General features: G+C 38.8%; 1 protein-coding gene across 5 annotated transcripts in view; it reads right to left on the bottom strand.

Annotated features, from left to right (window-relative positions):
• The window catches only part of EXOC4 (exocyst complex component 4), an 821,075-nt gene extending 799,194 nt beyond the window's left edge, over window positions 1–21,881 (bottom strand). For all 5 annotated transcript variants that reach the window (XM_023207825.2, XM_023207827.2, XM_026454384.1 and 2 more), the window contains exon 1: window positions 21,745–21,881. In XM_023207825.2, the coding sequence (XP_023063593.1) occupies window positions 21,745–21,830 (86 nt within the window). In that variant the 5' untranslated portion in view covers window positions 21,831–21,881. The remainder of the gene's footprint in view (window positions 1–21,744) is intronic.
• Between the last annotated feature and the right edge of the window lie 842 nt (window positions 21,882–22,723).

Here is a 22,723-nt window from a genome sequence, read left to right as displayed (position 1 = left end):
CTCTACTATCTTTCTCGGATAATTTTTTTTAATTTAGTATTATAATCAGTAACAAAGGAACCTTTTCCTCTTATCTGTTGGCTGTGGTAATTTAGAGTTTCATTAAATTCCCTCAGATTTGTCAGCTTATACATTCAGCCTAGTTTATTTCATTTATCTTTTTTAATTTAGGGAGGGGGATATTTTAGGTTCTCAATGATGGATACCATCAATTATAAGTCCATCATTAGAACTGCTTTCAGAGATGGTCTGTCAGCAAATTAATCACATATCCACTTCTAGATATTTGCAAGCAAAATACTGTACAATAGTCTGCTCTAAATTGTCATTTAGAGCAAAGGATCTTAATTCATGAGCCACACAATATATAAAACTCCTTTTTCAATTTATAGGGAAATTCAGGCCAGTCTTTGACTTCAATCTAACCTCCAAAAAGAATTTTATAATTCTTTTTGTTAGGTGTTAGGGATGCCAAAAGATCAGCTGTATCATGAATACGGGTAGGGGGATGGCAGGAATGAAGGCAAAGAAGCTAAGTGCAAAAGCCACTAAGGACAGTGTGGGATGCTCCGGAAAGGAACACTACTAGGAACCGCAAGACTTGATTTAAAGCCTTTACATGAGAGATCCTGTTTCCTCATTTGTAAACTGGTAAACTGGTGACCCTAAACCTGACTACTTCCAAGGTTTCTTGCAGGTAGAGAATACCACCCAAGTGTTTGACTATTAAAGCAAATCAGAGAGGAGAATGTAAGTGAAACTAGGCTTCAAAGATAGAGCTACCAAGATTACTTGCAATATTTGGGTACAGAGCAGCTTAGCATGTATCATGTCTTCTTCTTGTTTTAATGATACACAACTTTGCTCTTTAAAACTGAAACTTCCAGGCTGTTAATCTAAAGGAAAGCACAATCAGAAAATGCCTTCAATTTATCAACTGTCCCAAAGGTAAGGGTTCCTAGATGTTTAACTCTATTATTTCCCCTTGTAACAGCAGTCACAGAATTGTCAAAGCTACACCAGATCAGTTTGCCATCTTTACAAGGCTTTTCATGATTTCCGCTCCACTACCATTTGTGGAAAAACTATAACATTTCACATTGTTTACCTTAACTAGTTAGAATTACCATTAAGGAAAATGTCAGGCCCAGAGAGGACACCTTCTCCAGCATCAGCTGTCACTGTGAACACATTACTAGATCATTAGGAGTTATTTAGGGAATAGAAAGGATTACTAAAACGAAGATTAGAGAGTAAATTGGGTCTACTGGGGGGGGTTGCCTCCTATTTTCCTTTTTCAAGAAAATATTTATGTAAGAAATACCCTGTGCCAGCTTTGCCCCGTATTTGAAATGTATCCTCTTGATGTAAACTGGGATGAATAATATTTTGTCTGTAGTGAAAAATATTTACATTATAGAACTCAGAGTGCAAAACTATTAAAGCTTTTTTTTTTAATTAGAGAAAAGGCAGCAAGGATAATAAAAATAATAATAGCCGCTAATATTTAGAGAGGCTTACTAGCTGCCAGGAGCCAGCTGTGTTGCACATTTTATAGAATGTATGTTTAATCCTCATAACAGGCCTTTGGAGTAGGTCCTATTATTATTCCCTCTCCTCTTTTTACAGATGAAACAGCTGAGATTTAAAGAGGTTACATTAATTTACACCACCTCACACAACGAAGGTTAGGAATAGTATGGGGATTTTAAACCCAGGTTGGTCTGCTTTCGGATTGCACTCCTAACAGCTACAGAGTGGTGTCTCTTCAGGCAGAGTAAAGCTGCCTGGGTTAGAATCGTGGCTCCACCATACTGACTACTCATGACCTTAGTAATAGCATCTCATTTTGCTCATCTATAAAGTAAAAATACTAAGATACCTTCCACATAGGGTTGTTAGTGAGAATTAAATGAGATCAAACAAGACCTGGTATGTCATTAGCACTCAACAAATGTTGGTGGTTGTTGTTAGCTATTATTGTTCTAGTAATAACAGTAGTAATAGCAGCAGCAAAGGCAGTAGCATTTTTCCACAATATAATAAAAAGTACACCCTCTGAAGACAAAGTTAAAATCCCACCACCCCCAAAATACTAGATCACTTAACTCTGGGCATTAGGTTTAAACTCTCTGGTTCTCACTTTATTCCTCCTTAATGTCAAGAATGGTGAAGGTTGAGATTTTATCCTACTTGCAAGCTAAGAGGTTAGCCACAGTTTCACAGGTGCTGGCAGAAGACATAAAACTCCTGGAGCTCCTCAAATCCAGAAGACTTGATCACACTCATAGCACAGCAAGCAGCGTAAGTGCAGCATGTTCACATCAGTTCCCCTCGCCTCCGAGTCCCACCAGGGTTAGGCAGATGGGCCCAAAGAGAAGCCTGCCCACATAGGCAGCTCCTGGAGAAGAACTCCGAGCTCCAAAAACCAAATCTAAGCTCAGAGACTGGACTGGAAACACACCTGCCCCTTGCTCTGGAGTGAGAGACCATCTCTATCTTCCAACGCTGTTTGCTAAACAAACATCCTTGGCAAAATAACCTAAAACAAAGGGCAATCAGTGCTTGGCTCACAAGAACTTCAGAAACATAAGAGACCTGAGGAGAATAATCTCCCAACAATAATAAAATCTAAGTCATTGGGTTCCTTCAAGGATTGAATGCATGGTGCCAAGCAACAGCAGGCAGTGAATATTTATTTCCAAGCTCTGTTTTCTTTTCTGCAATATGAGAGCAGAAATACAATGTCTCAGACAATAAATATTTGTCTGAGATAAATATTCAATAAAAATGAATAAATGATAGACCATAAAAGCATGAGAGGCCAGGCGCGGTGGTTCACACCTGTAACCCCAGCAATTTGGGAGGCCAAGGAGGGCGGATCACAAGGTCAGGAATTCGAGATCAGCCTGGCCAATATGGTGAAACTCTGTCTCTACTAAAAATATGAAAAATCAGCCAGGCGCAATGCCTGTTGTCCCAGTTACTCTGGAGGCTGAGGCAGGATAATCACTTGAACCCAGGAGGCGGAGGTTGCAGTGAGCCGAGATCGCACCATTGCACTTCAGCCTGGGCAACAGAGTGAGACTCCATCTCAAAAAGAAAAAAAAAGAAAAGCATGAAAGAGCTGACTAATTCTAGGGAGAAAGTTCTCATGCACGCTAGCAAATCCCAGCACATTTCAGTGTAGGATTATCACTAGTCCCTTAACCTGAACAGACAGCAGTGCAGAAAAGAACACTTGTCATTGAGCTCACTCCACCAGCCAGGTCATGAACCTCTCTTCAGCCTTCTAAGCCTCTGTGCAATGCAGAGCTCTGCCAGTTCACAAAGCAATTCACTGCAATTTTGAACAGCTTTACTTATTATAAAGCCTTCCATTAAAATCAAATAAAATCAGCCTCTTTATCATTTCTACTCCTTGATCCTAGTCCCATCTTTTTCTGTAACACAAAAAATGTCTATTCCTTCTTCCATAAAATTTCCCTTTAAATGGTAAAGGACTTTCGATAGTTCTTTCTTGGGTTACACACCTCCAATTTCTTCAACTGTTTCTTCCATACCATGACTTCCAACAGCCCACCATCCTTTTTGCTTTCATCTGAAGTCCCCTCGGAAACAGGTAACACTCACATAGAACTTACTATATGCCAGGCATTAATCTAAGTGGTTTACACATATTAATTTATTGCAAAAACATCCTTATGAGGTAGGTACCTGTATTACTCTGTTTTCATGTTGCTGATAAAAACACACCCGAGACTGGGCAATTTACAAAAGAAAGAAGTTTACTGGACTTATAATTCCACATGGCTGGGGAGGCCTCATGGTGAAAGGTGGAAGTGAAAGGCACATCTCACATGACAGCAGACAAGAGAATAGGGCTTGTGCAGGGACTCCCCTTTTTTTTTTTTTTTTATTTATTTTTATTTTTTATTATACTTTAAGTTCTAGGGTACATGTGCATAACGTGCAGGTTACATATGTATACATGTGCCATGTTGGTGTGCTGCACCCATCAACTCGTCAGCACCCATCAATTCATCATTTATATCAGGTATAACTCCCCAATGCAATCCCTCCCCCCTCCCCCCTCCCCATGATAGGCCCCATTGTGTGACGTTCCCCTTCCCGGGTCCAAGTGAGCTCATTGTTCAGTTCCCACCTATGAGTGAGAACATGCGGTGTTTGGTTTTCTCTTCTTGTGATAATTTGCTAAGAATGATGGTTTCCAGCTGCATCCATGTCTCTACAAAGGACGCAAACTCATCCTTTTTTATGGCTGCATAGTATTCCATGGTGTATATGTGCCACATTTTCTTAATCCAGTCTGTCACTGATGGACATTTGGGTTGATTCCAAGTCTTTGCTATTGTGAATAGTGCCGCAATAAACATACGTGTGCATGTGTCACTACTGGGTATATACCCAAAGGATTATAAATTATGCTACTACAGGGACTCCCCTTTTTAAAGCCATCAGATCTCGTGAAACTCATTCACTATCACAAGAACAGTGCAGCAAGGAGAGACCCCCTCAATTCCATCAACCCCTACTGAGTTGCTCCCACGACACGTGGGAATTGTAGGAGTTAAAATTCAAGATGAGATGTCGATGGGGACACAGCCAAACCATATCAGTACCATACTTATCCCTCTTTGTAGAGATAAAAAGATTGAGTTTTTTATTTAAGGCACAGTCTTTAAGGAGCAGAGTCTGACCTCAAACCTGGGCCATATGGCTCTTAATGGCTTCACTAACCTGCCTCTCAGATGTGCTGAGAAGTGAACACAACATAATTCCAAATGGAAACAGGTTTTATATCCCACAACATGAACACTATATTTCTAATTTCAAATAGCCTAAAACTACATTGTAGTTTTAAAAAATATAGTCCAAAAATTATCCAAGATCCCTTTGACAGTAAGTGTTGACAAGTCAACCCTCATTCATCCTCCACTTGTGAAATTTTAAAACTAAATGCAGAAATTTACATGTATTACAAATTTAGGACATCCCTGTGTCTTACCTGTTTGGAAAGGAAGGTGAAAGTGAGGCACAGGATACAAACTACTGAGTGTCTATAATACACCAGGCAATACAGTGGTTATTTTGCATACCTAGTCTAAGACAATCCTCAAAGCAGTCTAGTATAATAAAATATTATCACCACCTTTTTACAGATTAGGAATCAGAGGGTCAGAGAGGTAAAGTAACTTATACACATGCACATAGTTAATATCAGAGTTGAAATTAAAGCTAAGTATATTTGACTCCAAAATCCATGCTCCTTCTACTATACATGTTACAAAATTCTATCTTTCCTGCCTTCAACTCCTGAGCTGCAAGACACGTACTCTCATCAAGCCACAGTTCATAGGTAAAGAGAACAGCAGACAGCTAGGGATGGAAAGAGAGCACCAAGCAGCTTTTTTAGTAATAACAGTCTTGAATCTGGGCAAGATTTAAAAGCATGAGCTAAATAAAAGACATGATCAAAGGACCAATGGTATAAAGTTACCAACCCAAGATTTATTCAAGTTATTGAATCACTCTAGATTTTTTTTCCATTCCTATTCTCAAAACGATTATGACTTATAAACTATTGTCAAGTTCATGGAGGAACATAAAAGAATAAACAAGATTCCAGTTAAGCTGGACACAAAGACATTTCTGGATCATTAAGAATTTTTCACTAAGACAGCTCTGGTATTTTGCATGATGAATTACATCTTAACCATGACTAATTAATCCCCAGGAAGGAATTTATTTACCTAAAGGGCTAAAAGGACCACGGTACACATGTTAAGCTACTGTTAACAACATCTAGTAGGAACAAATATGTTATTAAGTTCTAGTTGATTCACAACCATGAGCTCCAAGTGAGTCCCATAAACAAGCATTAAAACCCAGGGTAAATAATGGGAGATCTAAAACTGAATTTGTCTGCTTCCCATTTTCATACTAGCTTCTGTATTTCAGTGTAGCTGATCAAATGTTTTGAAAGGAAAATAACCAGTCACCATCACTGGTTCCTTCTGTGGAGCAATTTTGCTTTCACTTTGGACTTAATAGAGTAATGGAGTCCAGACAGGACAAAATACATAAAAGTCGGTATTGTTCCTAAAGACAAAAGAAAGATCCAATAAAGGAAAAAGCACACCTGTGAAAATAAGGCCAGTCACCAAAAGTGACTCACTACTCAAGTGGAATAAGAGGATGCAAAAAGAAAAACCCAAATCTAGAATACTACCATTAGGAATACACTAAGAAAGTCTCTTACTACCTCATCAAGTATGTCAAACAAAAGCCATCCACATACGCATTAAAGGAACACAGGTTCTGGAATTTTAAAAAACCCAGATTCAAACAGAGCTCTGCAACTTTCAAGCTGCTTGACCTTTGGTAAGTGACTTAACTTTTCTGGGTCTGTTTTTTCCTTTGTAAAACAGGTAAGATAATAAGAATACCTGCCTCACCAGGATATTGTTAGGACTGGAGAAGTGTGTGAATGTGCTCTGAAAATATAAAGTGTGACAGAAGTGTTGGTTGATGTATTATTAGGAACAAAATAAATAATCTATGAATCACAACATTGTTAGCCCAAATCCCCTAAAGTCTACTCCTTTCTAAAGTTCCTGATGATATTTATTTCTGAATTGAGAGCAGACCTTTTCTCTATACTCTTACAGTGCCTGGTACATTGAGTGCTTAGTAAAAGCTAAGTAATGAGCAGCAATGTGATGCAGGATCTAGAGAGGTCATGGAGGACAGTTCCCAGCCTTAAGAAACAATTTTAACTAAATTGTCTCACATGAAATGCATGCTCAAAAATCTGTAGAAAAGAACAAATAATAGTTGCTAGTGACCCTATTTAATTCACTTATTCATTCAACAAATATTCACTAAGTATCTATTACTTACCAGACACAGTTCTGAGGGCCTAGAGATACATACAGCAATGACCAAAACCAATCCCTCCCTCATGAAGCCTATGTTCTAGTGAGGGGAGCTGGGAGGTAACAGCTACGCAAAAGCCAAGACAGACAAGGAGGAAGGAGGCTACTTCATTTATAAGGAGGCCAGGGAGGGCCTCTCAGATGAAGACGGCATTTGAATACAGCTTACTGGAAAGTGAAAGAGAAAGGGCACTATCTGGGAAGCTGATTCCAGAGAGAACAGACCCTGAAACAAGATGTGTTTAGCCTGCTCAAGGAACATGGAATGACAAGGAGGTCAGTGTGGCTTTAGAGACTTGAGGAAGAGTGATAGTGACAGGATATGAATCAAGGAGAAAATTAGGAGTCAGACCAGTCCCAACTTTGTGAGCTTTTTACTCTGAGTGTTCTATGAAGCTACTTGGGGGTGAGCACCCAGTCAAAGACTGATAACCATTCAACCAGTATTTAATGGTGAAACTGAGTAACAATATCTACATTCAAGTTTCATTTTAATTATATCCCACCTCTTCCCAAAAAAGATGTGAGATGGCTTGCACAAGAATATAAACAATAAAAAGTAAAATACAAATGAGAAAGTGGGACTAAAGAGATGCAGAGCTAAACAACACCAAATAGATGTAAAAGACAACTATGCAGATCATATGGGCAAGCAGAGTGAATATGAAGTGAGCCCCCAAACTAAATCTGAGCTTCCTAGCAGCCCAGGCAAAAGGAGACATGTCACATGATATAATTCTCATTGTCAAAAATATGGACTCCAGTTCCTCTAAGGAAGCAAATTTTGAACTAGTTCTAAATTCTAAAAGAAATCTTTCACTTAAAAAACACGGAAGACCTAATATAGTAAAAGATGTCCTTAACAATCTTCTGAAAGCAGACAAAGTCACAAATCTTACATGGCCATTTCTTACAAGTTCCTTCAAGAACATAACATTAAAACTCAATTCAGGCCTAGAGATTTTGAAAGATCTGAATATAGCCCAGGTATAAAGTTTTCCAACAATTCATTTTAATTTAAGGCTAGAATTTTAGGAACTTACAGGACTAAATAGATCAAATTATGTTTTATTAATTTTAATATAAACCAGAAAAGCATGCAGTAAGATTGACAAACAATTGTGAAAAATTAGCAGCCTGATCAGGGCTCTTGCCTGAGCCTCAAGGTTACTTGTAGGTGATGAGAGATTGTCACTCTAGAAGCAGTTTAGGATATTTTTTCAAAGTAATAAGAGTCCCCAGAGTACCACCTGTTATGAACTTCAGTTCATAACTGTGTCCCTCCCAAATTCAGATGTTGAATCTCTGACTCTCAATGTTATTGTATTTGGATACACAGTCTACAAAGAAGGTAATAAAGGTTAAGTGAGGTTATAAGGGCGGGCCTTAATCCAAAAGGACTGATGTCCTTAGAAGAAAGGAAGCGGAAGGAGAAGCCCTCTCCACACATTTACACAGCAAAGGCCATGTGACAGTAGAGTAAGGGAGCCATTTACAAGCAGAGTGAGAGGCTTCCCTAGAAACCAGCCCTGATGGGTTGACCTTGATCTTGAACCTGTAGCCTCCCGAACTGTGAGAAAATACATTTCTATTGGTTTACCCACCTAATGTTTGGTGTTTTGTTATGGCAGCCCAACTAGACTAATACACCACACTTTAAAACACAAGCAGTGTTATTTTGGTTGGCTAATTTCTCAAGATAGATGTTATCAGTCACTCTTAGTCATAAGCAACACAGAGTCTTGGCAAATCCACAAGAATTAGCTGCCTAATACAGCCCCTGATAACTAATTAACCAGCTAGAAGAAATATTTAATGTCATACACCTGAATTTTGGCAACACCTGCAGAATAATTAGCATTAAGTCATGCTTTCTGCAAACAGTTAATGGGCTTAATTGTCTACTAAGGACATTCCTTGTTGGCATCCAGTGACCTCTTCTCCAGGAATAATAAAGATTAACAAAACAATTAATGGAAATCCCTTCAAGCAAGTCAGAAAAACTAATTACAAGTACAGCTTCACATATCCAAAAATCACTTATCAGGAAGCAACAGCTCTACAGAGCACAATCTATAATAAGAATCAAATCTCAGTGACCCTTCTTAAAAGTACTCAAAATGGGCCCCTAAGTGAATAAACTATATCACCGAATCCCTGCCTTTTCTACTCATCAAGCCCCTGAACCGCCCAATCAGTGCTACCTTCTCTCTTGTTGGGACAATTCCAGTGAAATTTTTTTTTTTTTTAGACAGATTCTAGCTCTGTCGCTCAGGCTGGAGTGCAGAGGCACAATCTTGGCCCCAATGAAATTTCTTAAACCGTATAATGCAAAGAGTACTAGAGAAGGAGCCATCCTGATTTAGTTACAAAATATTCTAACACATTATCATAAGACAAAAACTAAGCATAAATGCTCAACAAATGCTGAAGAGTTCACTAGTTTCAGAACCTCACTCCAAGATGAAAGAAAAAAAAGGAATTATTAGCTTACTGATCTTTCCAGAATATAATATTCCTGTTGCTACTAATCCCAATGCAAAAAAAAAAGTCTACAGCTGATGTGATTCTTTACAACACAAATCCTGTTTTCTCTCCCAAACTGCTTTTAAACAGAAGACATTAGGTTAAGTTATTGTATCTATTCAGCCCTAATTTCACAGTGTGACAGTCAGGTTCTCTTTGCCTTTAAAATTCTAAAGAGCCAATCTAAGAAATGGCTGACAGCACCATATACCTATAATGTCATCAGGAAACAAAAGCCAGTCCTAAGTATGAATAGAATGAAAGTACAAACTGAAGAGGAAAAGAGATAGTTAAGAATATAAACACTAAATAAACAAGTTAAGAAATAAGTCTTCCAAGCCTCTTATTCTAAGCAGAACAGTTTGTATAAGACAAATAATCTATAAATGCTCCCAGTGAACTACAAAAATAAGAGACCTTCATCATATCCTTTCTGAGTTACTCAGAAATATGAGTTTAATGTGTAAAAAATTACACATTAAAGAAATGTTCAAGATGTGTATCACTATATAATCACATAAGATACGGCTTCACTCAAAGCATAACCAAATCTACACTACACTTTTAAATAGGATTTTATTATATTCAATTATACATTGTGATTGCTTGTTTCTTAATTATGTCTTATTAGAGCACACAAAATACAAGCTAATCCTATCCCAATTGATAGCAATTCACAATGACAAGTCCCTCTGAAAAAGTTTTCTGATGCATAAAAACAATATCCCCTAACAGGACAAAGAGATGTATTTAATATCAAGTGACACTAAACAATTTTTACTTAAAGTCAATTGAAAATTTGTTGGTGTCTTGCTTCAGACAGCACTTAGGGTCAATTACTACACCCAACACATACAGTTTTTCAACATTTCAATTAACTCAGTTATAGAACACTTCTGGGGACCAAAAGCTATAAATCTCTTAGGCATCAAAGAAGGTCATTATCTAATATTAAGTAAAATCACCCCACTAATACATAAAACTGAGCCCAAGGTTGACAAAGTCAACTTAAAAACTTCCCCCTACTCGTACGTCACCAAACTCTACCTCTTTTTCTACTTCTATTGCAGCCCCACATCCTTCTTCAAGCATCGTCCAGTGATCTTGTTTTCTGGTGACTTCCTCAGAAACAATGTTTTACAAAAAATTAAGAGGTGTTATGTGGTCAAATTTTGGAAATTCTGGGCTACACAAATTGAAGCAGATTTCTTAAATGCAGAAATCAGGGACATTTAAATATGTTATCGTTCAAAGTGTCTAGGGGAGAGAGAACAGGACATAAAGAATATATAGCATTTCTGTAATATACTAATCTATTAAAACATCAATCAGTTAACTTTGTTTCTCACTATCTTCCCTCCCCCGCAACATATACATATGTAAACACACACACATAAATATTTTTATGGAATTTTCAACCATGTACAAAAATTAAAAGATCTATCAAATAGGTCAGGCACTGTGGCTCATGTAATCCCAGCACTTTGGGAGGCCAAAGCAGGCAGACCTCTTGAGGACAGGAGTTCAAGACCAGCCTGACCAACATAGTGAAACTCCATCTCTACAAAAAAAAAAAAATTAAAAAAAGAAGATCTGTCAGATAAATCCAACTTCAACAATTATCAACACATTCCAGTCTTCTTCATTGACAACCCCAGTTACTCTAACCCTCCTCTCATTATTTTGAAGCAAATCCTGGACATGATATCATTTTTGTTGGTATATATTTCAGTATATACACTGCTTAAGAAAAATGTTTTTGGCTGGGTCTGGCGGCTTACACCTGTTATCCTAGCACTTTGGGAGGCCAAGGCAGACAGATTGCTTGAGGCCAGGAGTTTGAGACCAGCCTGGCCAACATGGTGAAACTCCCTCTCTACAAAAAATACTAAAACTAGCTGGGCTTGGTGGCACACACCTGTAGTCCCAGCTACTCAGCAGGCTGAGGTACAAAAATTGCTTGAGCTTGGGAGGCAGAGGATGAAGTGAGCTGAGATCACGCCACTGCACTCTAGCTTAGGTGACAGATAAAGACCCTGTCTCAAAAAAAAAAAAGAATGCTTTTTCAAAAAATATATCTATATAACGTTTATCTCAGAAAAAATTTTTAACAATTGCAATTGGCTTCTTGTATCTCTTTTAATTAATGCAAAATATTTGTACATATTTATGGCACACATGTGATTTTGTAATATTCACAGACTGTGTAAAAACCAAGTCAGGTGTATTAGTCTGTTCTCAAGATGCCAATAAAGACATATCTGAGACTAGATAATTTATAAAGAGAAGAGATTTAACTGACTCACAGTTCATCATGGCTGAGGAGGCCTCACAATCATGGCAGAAGGCAAATGTGGAGCAAAGTCACATCTTACATGGCAGCAGGCAAGAGAGAGCTTGTGCAGGGGAACTCTCATTTATAAAACCATCAGATCTCATGAAACTTATTCACTATCATGGGAAGAGCACAGGAAAGCCCCACCCCCATGATTCAATTACCCCCCACCAGGTCCCTCCCATGACACATGGGAATTATGGGAGCTACAATTCAAGATGAGATTTGGGTGGGGACACAGCCAAACCATCAGGTATTTAGGATATCCATCGTCACTAGCATTTATCATTTCTATGTGTTGAGAACATTTCAAGCCTGGGGTTTCTTGTTCTAAGGGCTACCTAAACTTTATTGTGCTTTCAAATCACCTGGGACTCTTGTTTAAATGCAGATTCAGCTCAGGTAGGTCAGGTAGGACCTGAGATTCTGCATTTCTAACAAGCTCTCAAGTGATATTTTTAGTATAATTCTCAAATAATATTCAGCACAATTATAGGTTTTAAATGGAAAAACACTTTTTAATTATATTCTACTTTATTTTTGACAAAGACTTTATACTTTTAAAAGAATAAATAAAAGTCAGAAAAGGGTCTCCTAAGAATCTCCTAAGTATTTTATTTTATTTTATTTTATTATTTTCTTTTTTGAGACAGAGTCTCACTCTGCCGCCCAGGCTGGAGGTGCAGTGGCACTATCTCGGCTCACTGCAAGCTCTGCCTCCAGGGTTCATGCCATTCTCCTGCCTCAGCCTCCTGAGTAGCAGGGACTAATGCACCTGCCACCACACCCAGCTAATTTTTTGTAATTTTTTTGTATTTGAGATGGGGTTTCACCATGTTAGCCAGGATGGTGTTGAACTCCTGACCTCGTGATCCACCCACCTCAGCCTCCCAAAGTGCTGGGATTACAGGTGTGAGCCACCGCACACAGCCGAAATATTTTATTTTCTTACCAAGTGTCAAATGTAATACAAGAATTTTCCCTTATTACTTCCTATTAAACTGTACACACCTATGTTTTTCAAAGCTAAACCCCTAGCACATAAAAAAACTGGCCACTATAAGGACAAAGGTCATAATTTATTTCATGGCTTACTATGCTGCCCCAACGGGAGCTGAACTCCTGAGCTCAAGCAATCCTCCCACCTCAGCCTCTAGAGTACTTGGGACTACAGGCACATATCACTGCACCCAGCTGCCATCATTTTAAATAGCACATTTGAGTATCTTATTCTTCCACTCTGAGAAGATGCAATCCAAAATATTACCTTTAGAGCTATTTTTTAAAATAAGAAGTGCTGATGGACTTCTACTTCAGGCCCAGAAGAAATAACAGGGACTAACAAAGTAACGAACAAACAAACAAAACAGGTTTCAAAACACTGCATATTAAGGTGGTTAGAATCTGCAGGGCAGTAATGGAGATGGGAAAGAGCATCACAGGGAAGTCTGCAGATCTGTAGAGGGTCATCAGCTGGGTATTGATCAGCACACATGTGACAGGTAACTACCCACGGCCAGGAAAACAACCTGAAAGGATTAGAGGGACTAATGTTCTGAACTCACACAGGGCTGGAAATAGTGCCTATCGTCCTAGGCCAGAGTGAAAAAATTTCACAATTCTTACGGTATTGAGTGGACTACTCAAAAGAATTTTGTCACAGTAGTGGGACAAACTTAGCCCTAGACTAAATGTTGCTCTGCTTCTTACTAGCAAAATATAAAACAAGGCCTGAAAAGAGCAAATTGTTTCCAAGTAACTTAACCACATCTCAGAACAAAGCTCAAGAATAGTGGAATACAAAAATAACCAAAACCAACAGCCATCAAGATAAAACTGACAATGTCTAGCATCAACTCAAAAGGTACAAGATGCCTGGGTGTGGTGGTTCACAGGCTGAGGCCTGCGGATTGCTTGAGGCCAGGAATTCAAGACCAGTCTGAGCAACATAGCAAAACCTGAAAAAAAAATACGAAATTTAGCCGGGTGCAGTGGCACATACACCTATAGTCTCAGCTACTTGGGAGACTGAGGTGGGAGGATCACTTGAGCCTGGGAGGTGGAGGTTGCAGTGAGCAAAGATAGCGCTAGCGTGCTCCAGCCTGGGCAAGAGAGCTAGACTCCGTCTCAGAAAGAAAAAAAAAAAAAAAACTACAAGGCATGTAAAGGAAGAGGGAAAATTAATCAATGGAAACTAACCCAGAAATGGCACAGATGATAAAATTAGTAGACAAGGACATTAAAACTCTTATAATACCCGTATTTCATTTGTTCACAAAGCTACAGGAAAAGTTAAACATGTAAGCAGAGACATGAAAAAGACCCAAATCAAACTTCCAGATAACGAAGATAAGCTTCTATATCTTAGATTGAAAAGTACAATCTAAGATAAACAATAACATTAGATGGGATTAACAAGAGATTAGGAATAGCAGAAAAGACTAGTGAACTAGCATAGCAACACAAACTATATAAAACAAAACACCAAGAGAAAAAAAATGCGTTTTTTAATGAACATCAACATTCCATGAACTGTAGAACAACTTGAAGTGGCCTAAAATAGAGATAAATCTGACCAAAGACATATAAACCTAGACACTGAAATCTACATACACACACACACACACACAAATTGCTGAGATAAACTGAAGAAGAATTAAATGGAGATATATAACCCCCATGCATGGATCAGAAGACTCAATATTAAGATGTCAATTTCATATATTAATCCCAATCAAAATCCCAGGTTTTATTGTAGAAACGGACTAGCTTATTTTAAAATTTGTAAGAAAATGCAAACAACCTAGAAGACCCAAAACTACTTTGAAAAGGTAGAATAAAGTAAAAGGGGCCAGGCACGGTGCCTCACACCTGTAATCCCTGCATTTACTTTGGGAGGCCGAGGCAGTGGGTCACCTGAGGTCAGTAGTTCAAGACCAGCCTGACCAACATGGTGAAACCCCGTTTCCACAAAAAATACAAAAATTAGCTGGGCGTGGTGGCGCACACCTATAATCCCAGCTACTCAGGAGGCTGAGGCAGGAGAATCATTTGACCCCGGGAGTCGGCAGTTGCAGTGAGCTGAGATCGTGCCATTGAACTCCAGCCTGGGCGACAGAGCAAGACTCTGTCTCAAAAAAAAAAAAAAGTTGAAGGGCTTACACTATGTCTGCAGAACTTTAAAAAAAGCACTATGTCTTCAGTAATCAAGACAGTGCAATATTGTTATCAATATAAACATAAATAGAACAGACTAGAAAGTCAAGAAATAAACCCACACATATAAAGTAAATTGGTTTTTGACAAAGTTGCAAAAGAAAGCAAATAAAGACAGCATAGTCTTTTTAACAAGTGGTGTTGGAAATGGATATCCTTACACACACACACAAAAAAAGGTACTGGAAAAAAAACGGTAGAGAAGGATCATTCTAGTATACTGGAAGTGTTCTATATCTTCAGCTGGACAGTGGTTACACAGGTAAAAATTCATCAAGCCATATACTTAAGATTTGTGCACTCTAGCATATATATGTGTACCTCAAAAAGGAGGACAAATGAAATTAGTATATAAAGATCCCATATTTAATGAAAAATTATTTCTGGCCATCAACATTTCATATACACACATACATTCACACAGAAAAGGGAGGGGTCTGGAATTTGGTTCATCTAATATCAATGATAATAACTTATAGACGACAAAATTTGAAATAATTTTTTTTATTTTCATCTTCACATTTTTCTGCATTTTCATTGTTTGAATTATTTATCATGAGAGTACTATTTTTATAATAATAGAGTGATTTTTTTTCTTAAACTGGAAGCAAAAGTATTAATAGTGGATAATGCTAGTGAAGAAAATACAAGTGGGCCAGGCACGGTGGCTCACGCCTGTAATCCCAGAACTTTGGAAGGCCGAAGCAGGTCAATCACCTGAGGTCAGGAGTTTGAGACCAGCCTGGCCACCATGGTGAAACCCCGTCTCTACTAAAAATACAAAAACTAGCCAGGCATGGTGGCATGTGCCTGTAATTCCAGCTACTCGGGAGGCTGAGGCAGGAGAATCACTTGAACCCAGGAGGCAGAGGTTGCAGTGAACTGAGATGGCGCTACTGCACTCCAGCCTGGGTGACAAGGCGAAACTCTGCCTCAAAAAAAAAGGAAAAGAAAAGAAACTATAGGTGATTTTTTTCTTCCCTATTGTTCTGTATATGTTTAATTCCTCCACCTAAAAAACTTTTATAACTATGAACACTGTATAGCAATATTTAAAAAAAATGTATATATATGGACAAGATCCACACGAAAACCTGAAAAACAGGTCGTATTTTGGGAAATGAGATTGCTGGACAATGTTTCTATGACTCTAGTCTTTACAAATTTGTACAACACACAATATTGTTGTCCTTTTTATAAAGGACAACAAGGATTACCTCAACAGAGTATGGGCCCCTTGATCTGCTTGTTTGTAGTCTTTTCAGTCTTTTAATCTAATAAATGTTTTATACTTTATGTGTGTTTATAGTTTACATGTTTACATACCCACATAACCATACATATATTTAAATCTAGCTTCTTTAGCTGACTCTCAAATTACCAAATAATTACTACTTTAATTCAGCTGTACAACATTCCCTGGTTACAAAGACAACATCTTGACGAATGGAATCAAACACTCTAGTTAAGGCATCAAGGTTATTTCTGGTGGAAAATTAACCTTATAGCCTGGTTACTATCTGGCAAATTTATTACAATCAAAAGAATCTTCTTAACAAAAGAGGCTACAGATCCAGAAAGAAGGAAATGAACGTCTGTGTGCCAAACTGTGCTGGGCACTTTTATATACTCTCATCTCGGGTGATGTTGCAAAAAAACACAGATCGTATTGGCCCGTTTTCCAAATGAGGGAACTAAGACATGGTGGTTTTAAGGAACTGGTCTAATGTTACCCAGGTAATACAGCAAGTTTCAACTACAACACACCACCACAGCACTTCTCACCACAGGCTGTGACCACATCTATCTACAAGTAATGGCTTGAAAAAACCTGACCATACCACCCACCATCAATACTACAGGCCTCAAAGCCTTCAGGAAATCACAGTGTTAACAATCACACAAGGTACATTAAGACATGGGTCCACAAGACACTAATTCTGAGCCAAAGTATGGGAATTGTGTTGCCCCTTACATTCACATACACTGCCAGACATCCCAGGACTTCCGGGAAGCACTGTTTCTGAGTATTCTAGTAGTAATTTTTCAAACAACACAACATCGGTAGGGTCAAGATGTCCCAGGGTACAAAGAGAGCTAGAAACCAAAAAACCATTATATGATGGGCTCAGATGAAGAGAAGAGATGGCGATGCAAAGAACATTAACACCTAACCCAACTTCCAGGACTCGGCTCAGAACAGGGGAAGAGACTGACTGCTTTCCTTTCCTTTCCTGCCACAGACTGTGTTATTAACCTCAAAGCTGTTTGTTCAAAGCCCTGGTCAAAGCCTGGACCCCTTCAACAAAGTTTACTTTGAATTAAACACAGGGCTGACCAAAATACTCTCCAAGGAGGAAGGGAATTTAACAGGTGTCTACAATAAAGGATTTTCTACGTTTTTGAAATTTCAACTTCTGTGAAGACATAAGAGTTGATGAAAACGTGAGCCTTCCACTGCCTTCAAACCTCCCTGACATGTGCAACCAGAGTATGTCTTCAAAAGCTCTGCTCCAAGGTTCCGATAAGGTCTCCTGAAGTCGCAACCAAAGTTTGTCTTCCCAATTAAACTGGCTATTACAGGCCAAGTTATAAAGAGAGACAACATTTAATTGGAAAGCAAATCACCTAACAGTAAGTGGCAGACACATTTCCCAATTAAAAATCTGACAAGAACTCACAGAAATAAAATATCTCCAAAATGCCATCTTATTTCCCATCTAGAGAGGCTGCCTCCTCTGACTTCCCACCAAACAAAAGGTTGGCAAGGGAAATCAACAGAAAAGTAGAAAAATTGTATGTGTATATGCTTGTATGTGTGTGTATAAAACATCCAAATCTTACATCAGCAGGTCAAAAGAAAAGTAGGTGTGTGTGTCTGTGTGTGTGTGTGTGTGTAAAACTCCAAATCGTACATCACACATCAGCAGGTAATCAGGATTCTGTCCCCACAGTTAGTTCCATTTTAAAGGGCTAGTGGCAATACTTAAAACCAAAAGCTGCAGTTGGCCGTAGCCTCCAACAAACTGAATTCCAAGCACTATCTGTCCCCTCACCAAAGCCCCACCTCACAGGCCTGAGGTCCTCTTCTGTAAAGCCCTGGAAGTCATCTGACCTTTGAAACATCTGACTGCCCTGACATATTTTTACTCGATAATTTTTAAATAATCAAGCATTTTTATTTGAGTCTCAAGGCACTTAAAAAGTATCATATAATACTTACATTACAATTACACTATACTTCATCTTTATTTTTGGCTTTTAAATGCTTTAAAGTTTAAATACTTTGTACTAGCAAAATACTTTATACTAGCAAAATAGAGTCATTATTTAACTATTTAGTACAAGGGCTGGAAATAGCGATGAGATTTGGATATTCCCCATGTCTACACCTACTCTGTCCTTAAGTCAAACCCTTATCCACCTGTAGTTTTTTGAATACAATATTAAAAATGACTGTAACAATAAAAGCTACCCCAACTATTAGGAAAAGCATTGAAAAAAGACAAAATTTTATGATACATAATGTATCATAATGTAGTACAGAAATGACATTTTCACACATGTGAGCAAGAGAATTAAAGAAGCATTTTTAACATTCACTATTTAAAAAAGAAAAACTACTACTCAGTGATACAAAGAGGTATTTTTTAAAAAGCTAAACTGATCAAACTTTTCAAAAGACAGTACACTCTCTAACAGGTAATTTATTTTGTGACAAAATAAGTCCATGGAAACATGAAAGGAGCTAGCAGGTGCCCGGTACATGTTAGGAATGCTCAGACCTTATAAACACGAGCCTAACATGGGTTTTCCTTTTTGTGGCTTGTTGCCAAAGCAACTAGGAAAGCTATAGTCTTTGGGAGAGAATTTGAAAAAAAAGTTAAAAGATAGGAGGAGATAAGCAAAGTTTTATATCAGGAATTAAAAATAATGAATACAATGTTGCAAGAAGGAAAACACAAAGGACAGAAATTGAACAGAAATACAAGAAGCAACTTCCAAGTGACAGCACAATTTACTAACAAGAAATATACATTCCTGGTTCTATTACCCACAGGACTCTCCCCTCATTCCCCATCCCAAACACCACAGTAATACAACCATTGTCCTCTCATTCACTACCACTGTTTATAAAATTTAAACCACTGGGTATGTTCAAAAGCACATTAGGAAGGAAATAACACGAAGTTATAGCTACCAACATCCTCACTCCAACACCAAAATCTCCCTGTGACTCAAAGAAATGTTGAAATACAAACACCAACACCATTCGGTCTCAAGGTCACATGTAACAATGTATTCCAAACCTTATTAAACTTGCCCAGGATACTAAGTATAGACATTCCCTTACACCACACTTATAAAAAATATGTAACAGAAGTGTTATTGAGTGATCTGAGGTGATCAAGGATAAAGCAGGAAAATGAGGGCTGGGCGCGATGGTTCATGCCTGTAATCCCAGCACTTTGGGAGGCCAAGGCAGGCAGATCACAAGGTCAAGAGATCGAGACTATCCTGGCCAACATGATGAAACCCTGTCTCTACCAACAACACAAAAATTAGCTGGGTGTGGTGGCACACACCTGTAATCCCTGCTATGCAGGAGGCTGAAGCAGAAGAATCACTTGAACCCGGGAGGCAGAGGTTGCAGTGAGCTGAGATCACACCACTGCACTCCAGCCTGGAGACAGAGCAAGACTCTGTCTCAAAAAAAAAAGAAAGAAAGAAAAGAAAAGCAATAATGCACAACAGAGATCAAAGTAAAAAATGCCTAGGCCTGATAAAGTGCAGGGCATATATTAATAAACTGGCATAAGAGATGGATGACCACAAAATCTTTGCCATCAAGCAGTACGGAGTTCCTCCTGGAGAACATGAAGGAATGGTCAACCAAAGGCAAGGTATGTTCTGAATTAGCATTAGTAAAAAATGCTTTAGGTTGGCTTTCATGTTGTTTTCAAAAATGTGACATTTAGAGTAAATTCAACTGGCACTGAAGAAAGCACAAATAGCATAAAAGAAATGGGAAGACCTTGGAGAATCAAAAGTAAACAGATGAGATGGCACATTTCACTTTCATTAGAAACGGCTACTCCTCCTGGATTTCCATAACATTTCATATCTCTCTCGTAGTCTTACGTCATCATTTTTACTGACATGTTTTATCCCCGAGGTAAACTATACTCTCCTCCAGGGTAACACTGTGCCTGCTTCATTTTTGCAAAACTCAGGGCATTTATTCATTCAGTCAACAAATGCTATTAAATATGCAACATGTGCCAGACACCATACTACAAACTGGCACTAAATACCTATTGTTTAAATGTTGACTACAAGGTAGAAAAAACAAACAAGTTCAAAAAAGGATCCAAATAATGTCCAGGAATTCTAATTCCACAGGAAATTCAGATGGGAAACAACAAACATTCTAATTGGAATTTTAGTATCATGACGTACATCTACACTACTTGTGTATTGTCGCAGCAAGAATGTGGGCCTATCGATTCACAATAGAACAGCACTTCCTCTGTATGGCCTACCAAGTATATTAAGCATTTCCACGCAGAGATTTTTTTCTCTTAAGCCCAAAAGAAAATTAACAGTAATGATTTAACAGGCTATAATCTTAAAGTCCCCTAAATAAGACCCATGAGATGTGTCTTTGTCAGTGAGTGGTAATCTGTTTTAATGGTTTGATATATTAATTCATTGAAGTGCTTAGTACCTATCAGATAATGTTGGGCCCTGGGTTTTGAAAAGATGATCAACACATCCCAGGAGCCTTGCAAGAATTCAAACAAAAGTTTAGCATTGTTGGGGAAAAATAGGAGTGTTTACGAAAAATAAATGAGTTGAAATTCAAATGCCAACAACGTAAAAAACGTGCCATAATAAATTTTATTTAGATTGGTTTTAGTCAGTACCTGTATCATCTCCAAGGTTCTTGAAAGGGTTCCCCATCCTCAATATATTTCACTTTTTTAAAAAAAGCTCCTAAAAGGTCCACCACTCCCAGTCCACCCCCACCCCAATCTTCTGGTAGGTGCAGAGCGGGAGTGCATTGAAGATAATCTGAAATTGGTTTGGTTTGGTTTTTTTAAGGAATGGACCAGAATGGGAAGGCAGAAAAAGGCAGAGCAAAAATCGAAAACCAATGTGTGCCTTCAAACCCAGTCCTCCTACCAGCTCACTGCAGATTCTTGTATTTGTGGCTGTGGCCACGCACAGGTGGTTGAAAGTATCCAGAGTGTGAAAACACAATCTGCAACTCATCACAGGAGTCTCCGGACTCTAAGGCCTTACATCCCAAAGTCCAGGAAACAAGACGCCTTTCTCAGTGAGTGCTGCTACAGGCAAACAATAAATAAGCATTTTAGGAATCAATAATTAACACACCTTCACTTGGTCTTCTCTACCAAACCCAAATAGCGTGCTTTGGGGCCCCGGAACTGTAATAGAAGGTGCTGCCCCTAAAGAAAAAGACTGAGGCGGGGCTCCTCTCTCTATAGCTAACCCCAGAAAAAAAAGGTGGGGGGAGAATTGCTGGGGCCCTGGGGAGGGGTTAGGGCCCTAGGGAGGGGCTGCGGGAGGCAAGGAGGAAAGGGAAGGGAGAGCAGGGTGGGACCCAGCTAACCCTTCTCCCTTCCAAAGCGGAGGTTAAGCCGCTGCCCCCAGTCCCCAGACCCTGCCTCCTGCCTCCCTCACCTGATCACAGAGATGAGCAGCCCCGAGGGGTCTTTGCTTTTGCTGACTGTGCTTCTGTATTTCCCACCAGCTGCTTCTGCCGCCATCTTGGACGCGGGGAGAGCCGCTAGGCTCCAAGGAAGCCAAGAGTGCGTAAATTCTGTATTTGACCCCGCTGGAGTCTCCACCAATGGGTGAGGAGAATTCCAGAGGCGCGGAAGTGGAAAATCCAATCACTGAAGTGAGGAGGCGGGACTAAGGGAACAGGTTTTGAGGCAACGACGCTCGTGTTCGCTCTAAGCACTCTGGGAGTCGTAGTTTTCCTTCTCCGTCTCCTGGGCGCGCGTGAAAGCTAAACCAGCTGCAACTTCATGAGTCTTGTAATGAGTGTCTTCATTTATCTTTATTCTGACTTCGAGCTTTTTTCGGCTTCCTTGCTTTTAGAATTTTGTCAGGCTTTAAATCAAATTTATCTGATGATGCCAAAATTTGTTAGGGTGTGTATTTAAATGAAAGAGGGGTTCTCTGCTGGATGCCTATGTGCGAAGTTTTACCCTTAAGCGCAAGTGATTCTTTTAAAAATCCAATAAAATACGAAAATGAATATAAGCAGAAATGCTTTTCTGTAATGTTCTGTAAAACTAATGTTTCTACATTAGGTTTATGTGTGAGTTCAATTTTCCCCAGTGTTCTTATATTTCCAGATAGCCCTAAAAACACACGCACAGGAATAAACAAATGAATATTGATGAAGAAAAGACAGTATAAGCGAAAAACAAACAGACCACACTGCAGATTCCTTTTTTTCAAGCTAAATGAAATAGTTAGTAGTAATGCATATTTGTGTTAATACTTTTACCGGTAAGCTTTTAGTATTTCCTGCATTTGGTTCCGTTGGCTTAGTATTTCCTGCATTTGGTTCCGTTGGTTTAATTCATAAGACCAAGTGAACAAAACAAGATCAGAATGTGTGTGGAAAGTGGTTAGATTGAGGAACAAG

Source organism: Piliocolobus tephrosceles, chromosome 8 (assembly GCF_002776525.5).
Source record: "Piliocolobus tephrosceles isolate RC106 chromosome 8, ASM277652v3, whole genome shotgun sequence".
Lineage (NCBI taxonomy): Eukaryota > Metazoa > Chordata > Mammalia > Primates > Cercopithecidae > Piliocolobus > Piliocolobus tephrosceles.
Note: the sequence above shows the minus strand (reverse complement) of the source record. Positions and strands in the feature narration are given on the sequence as shown.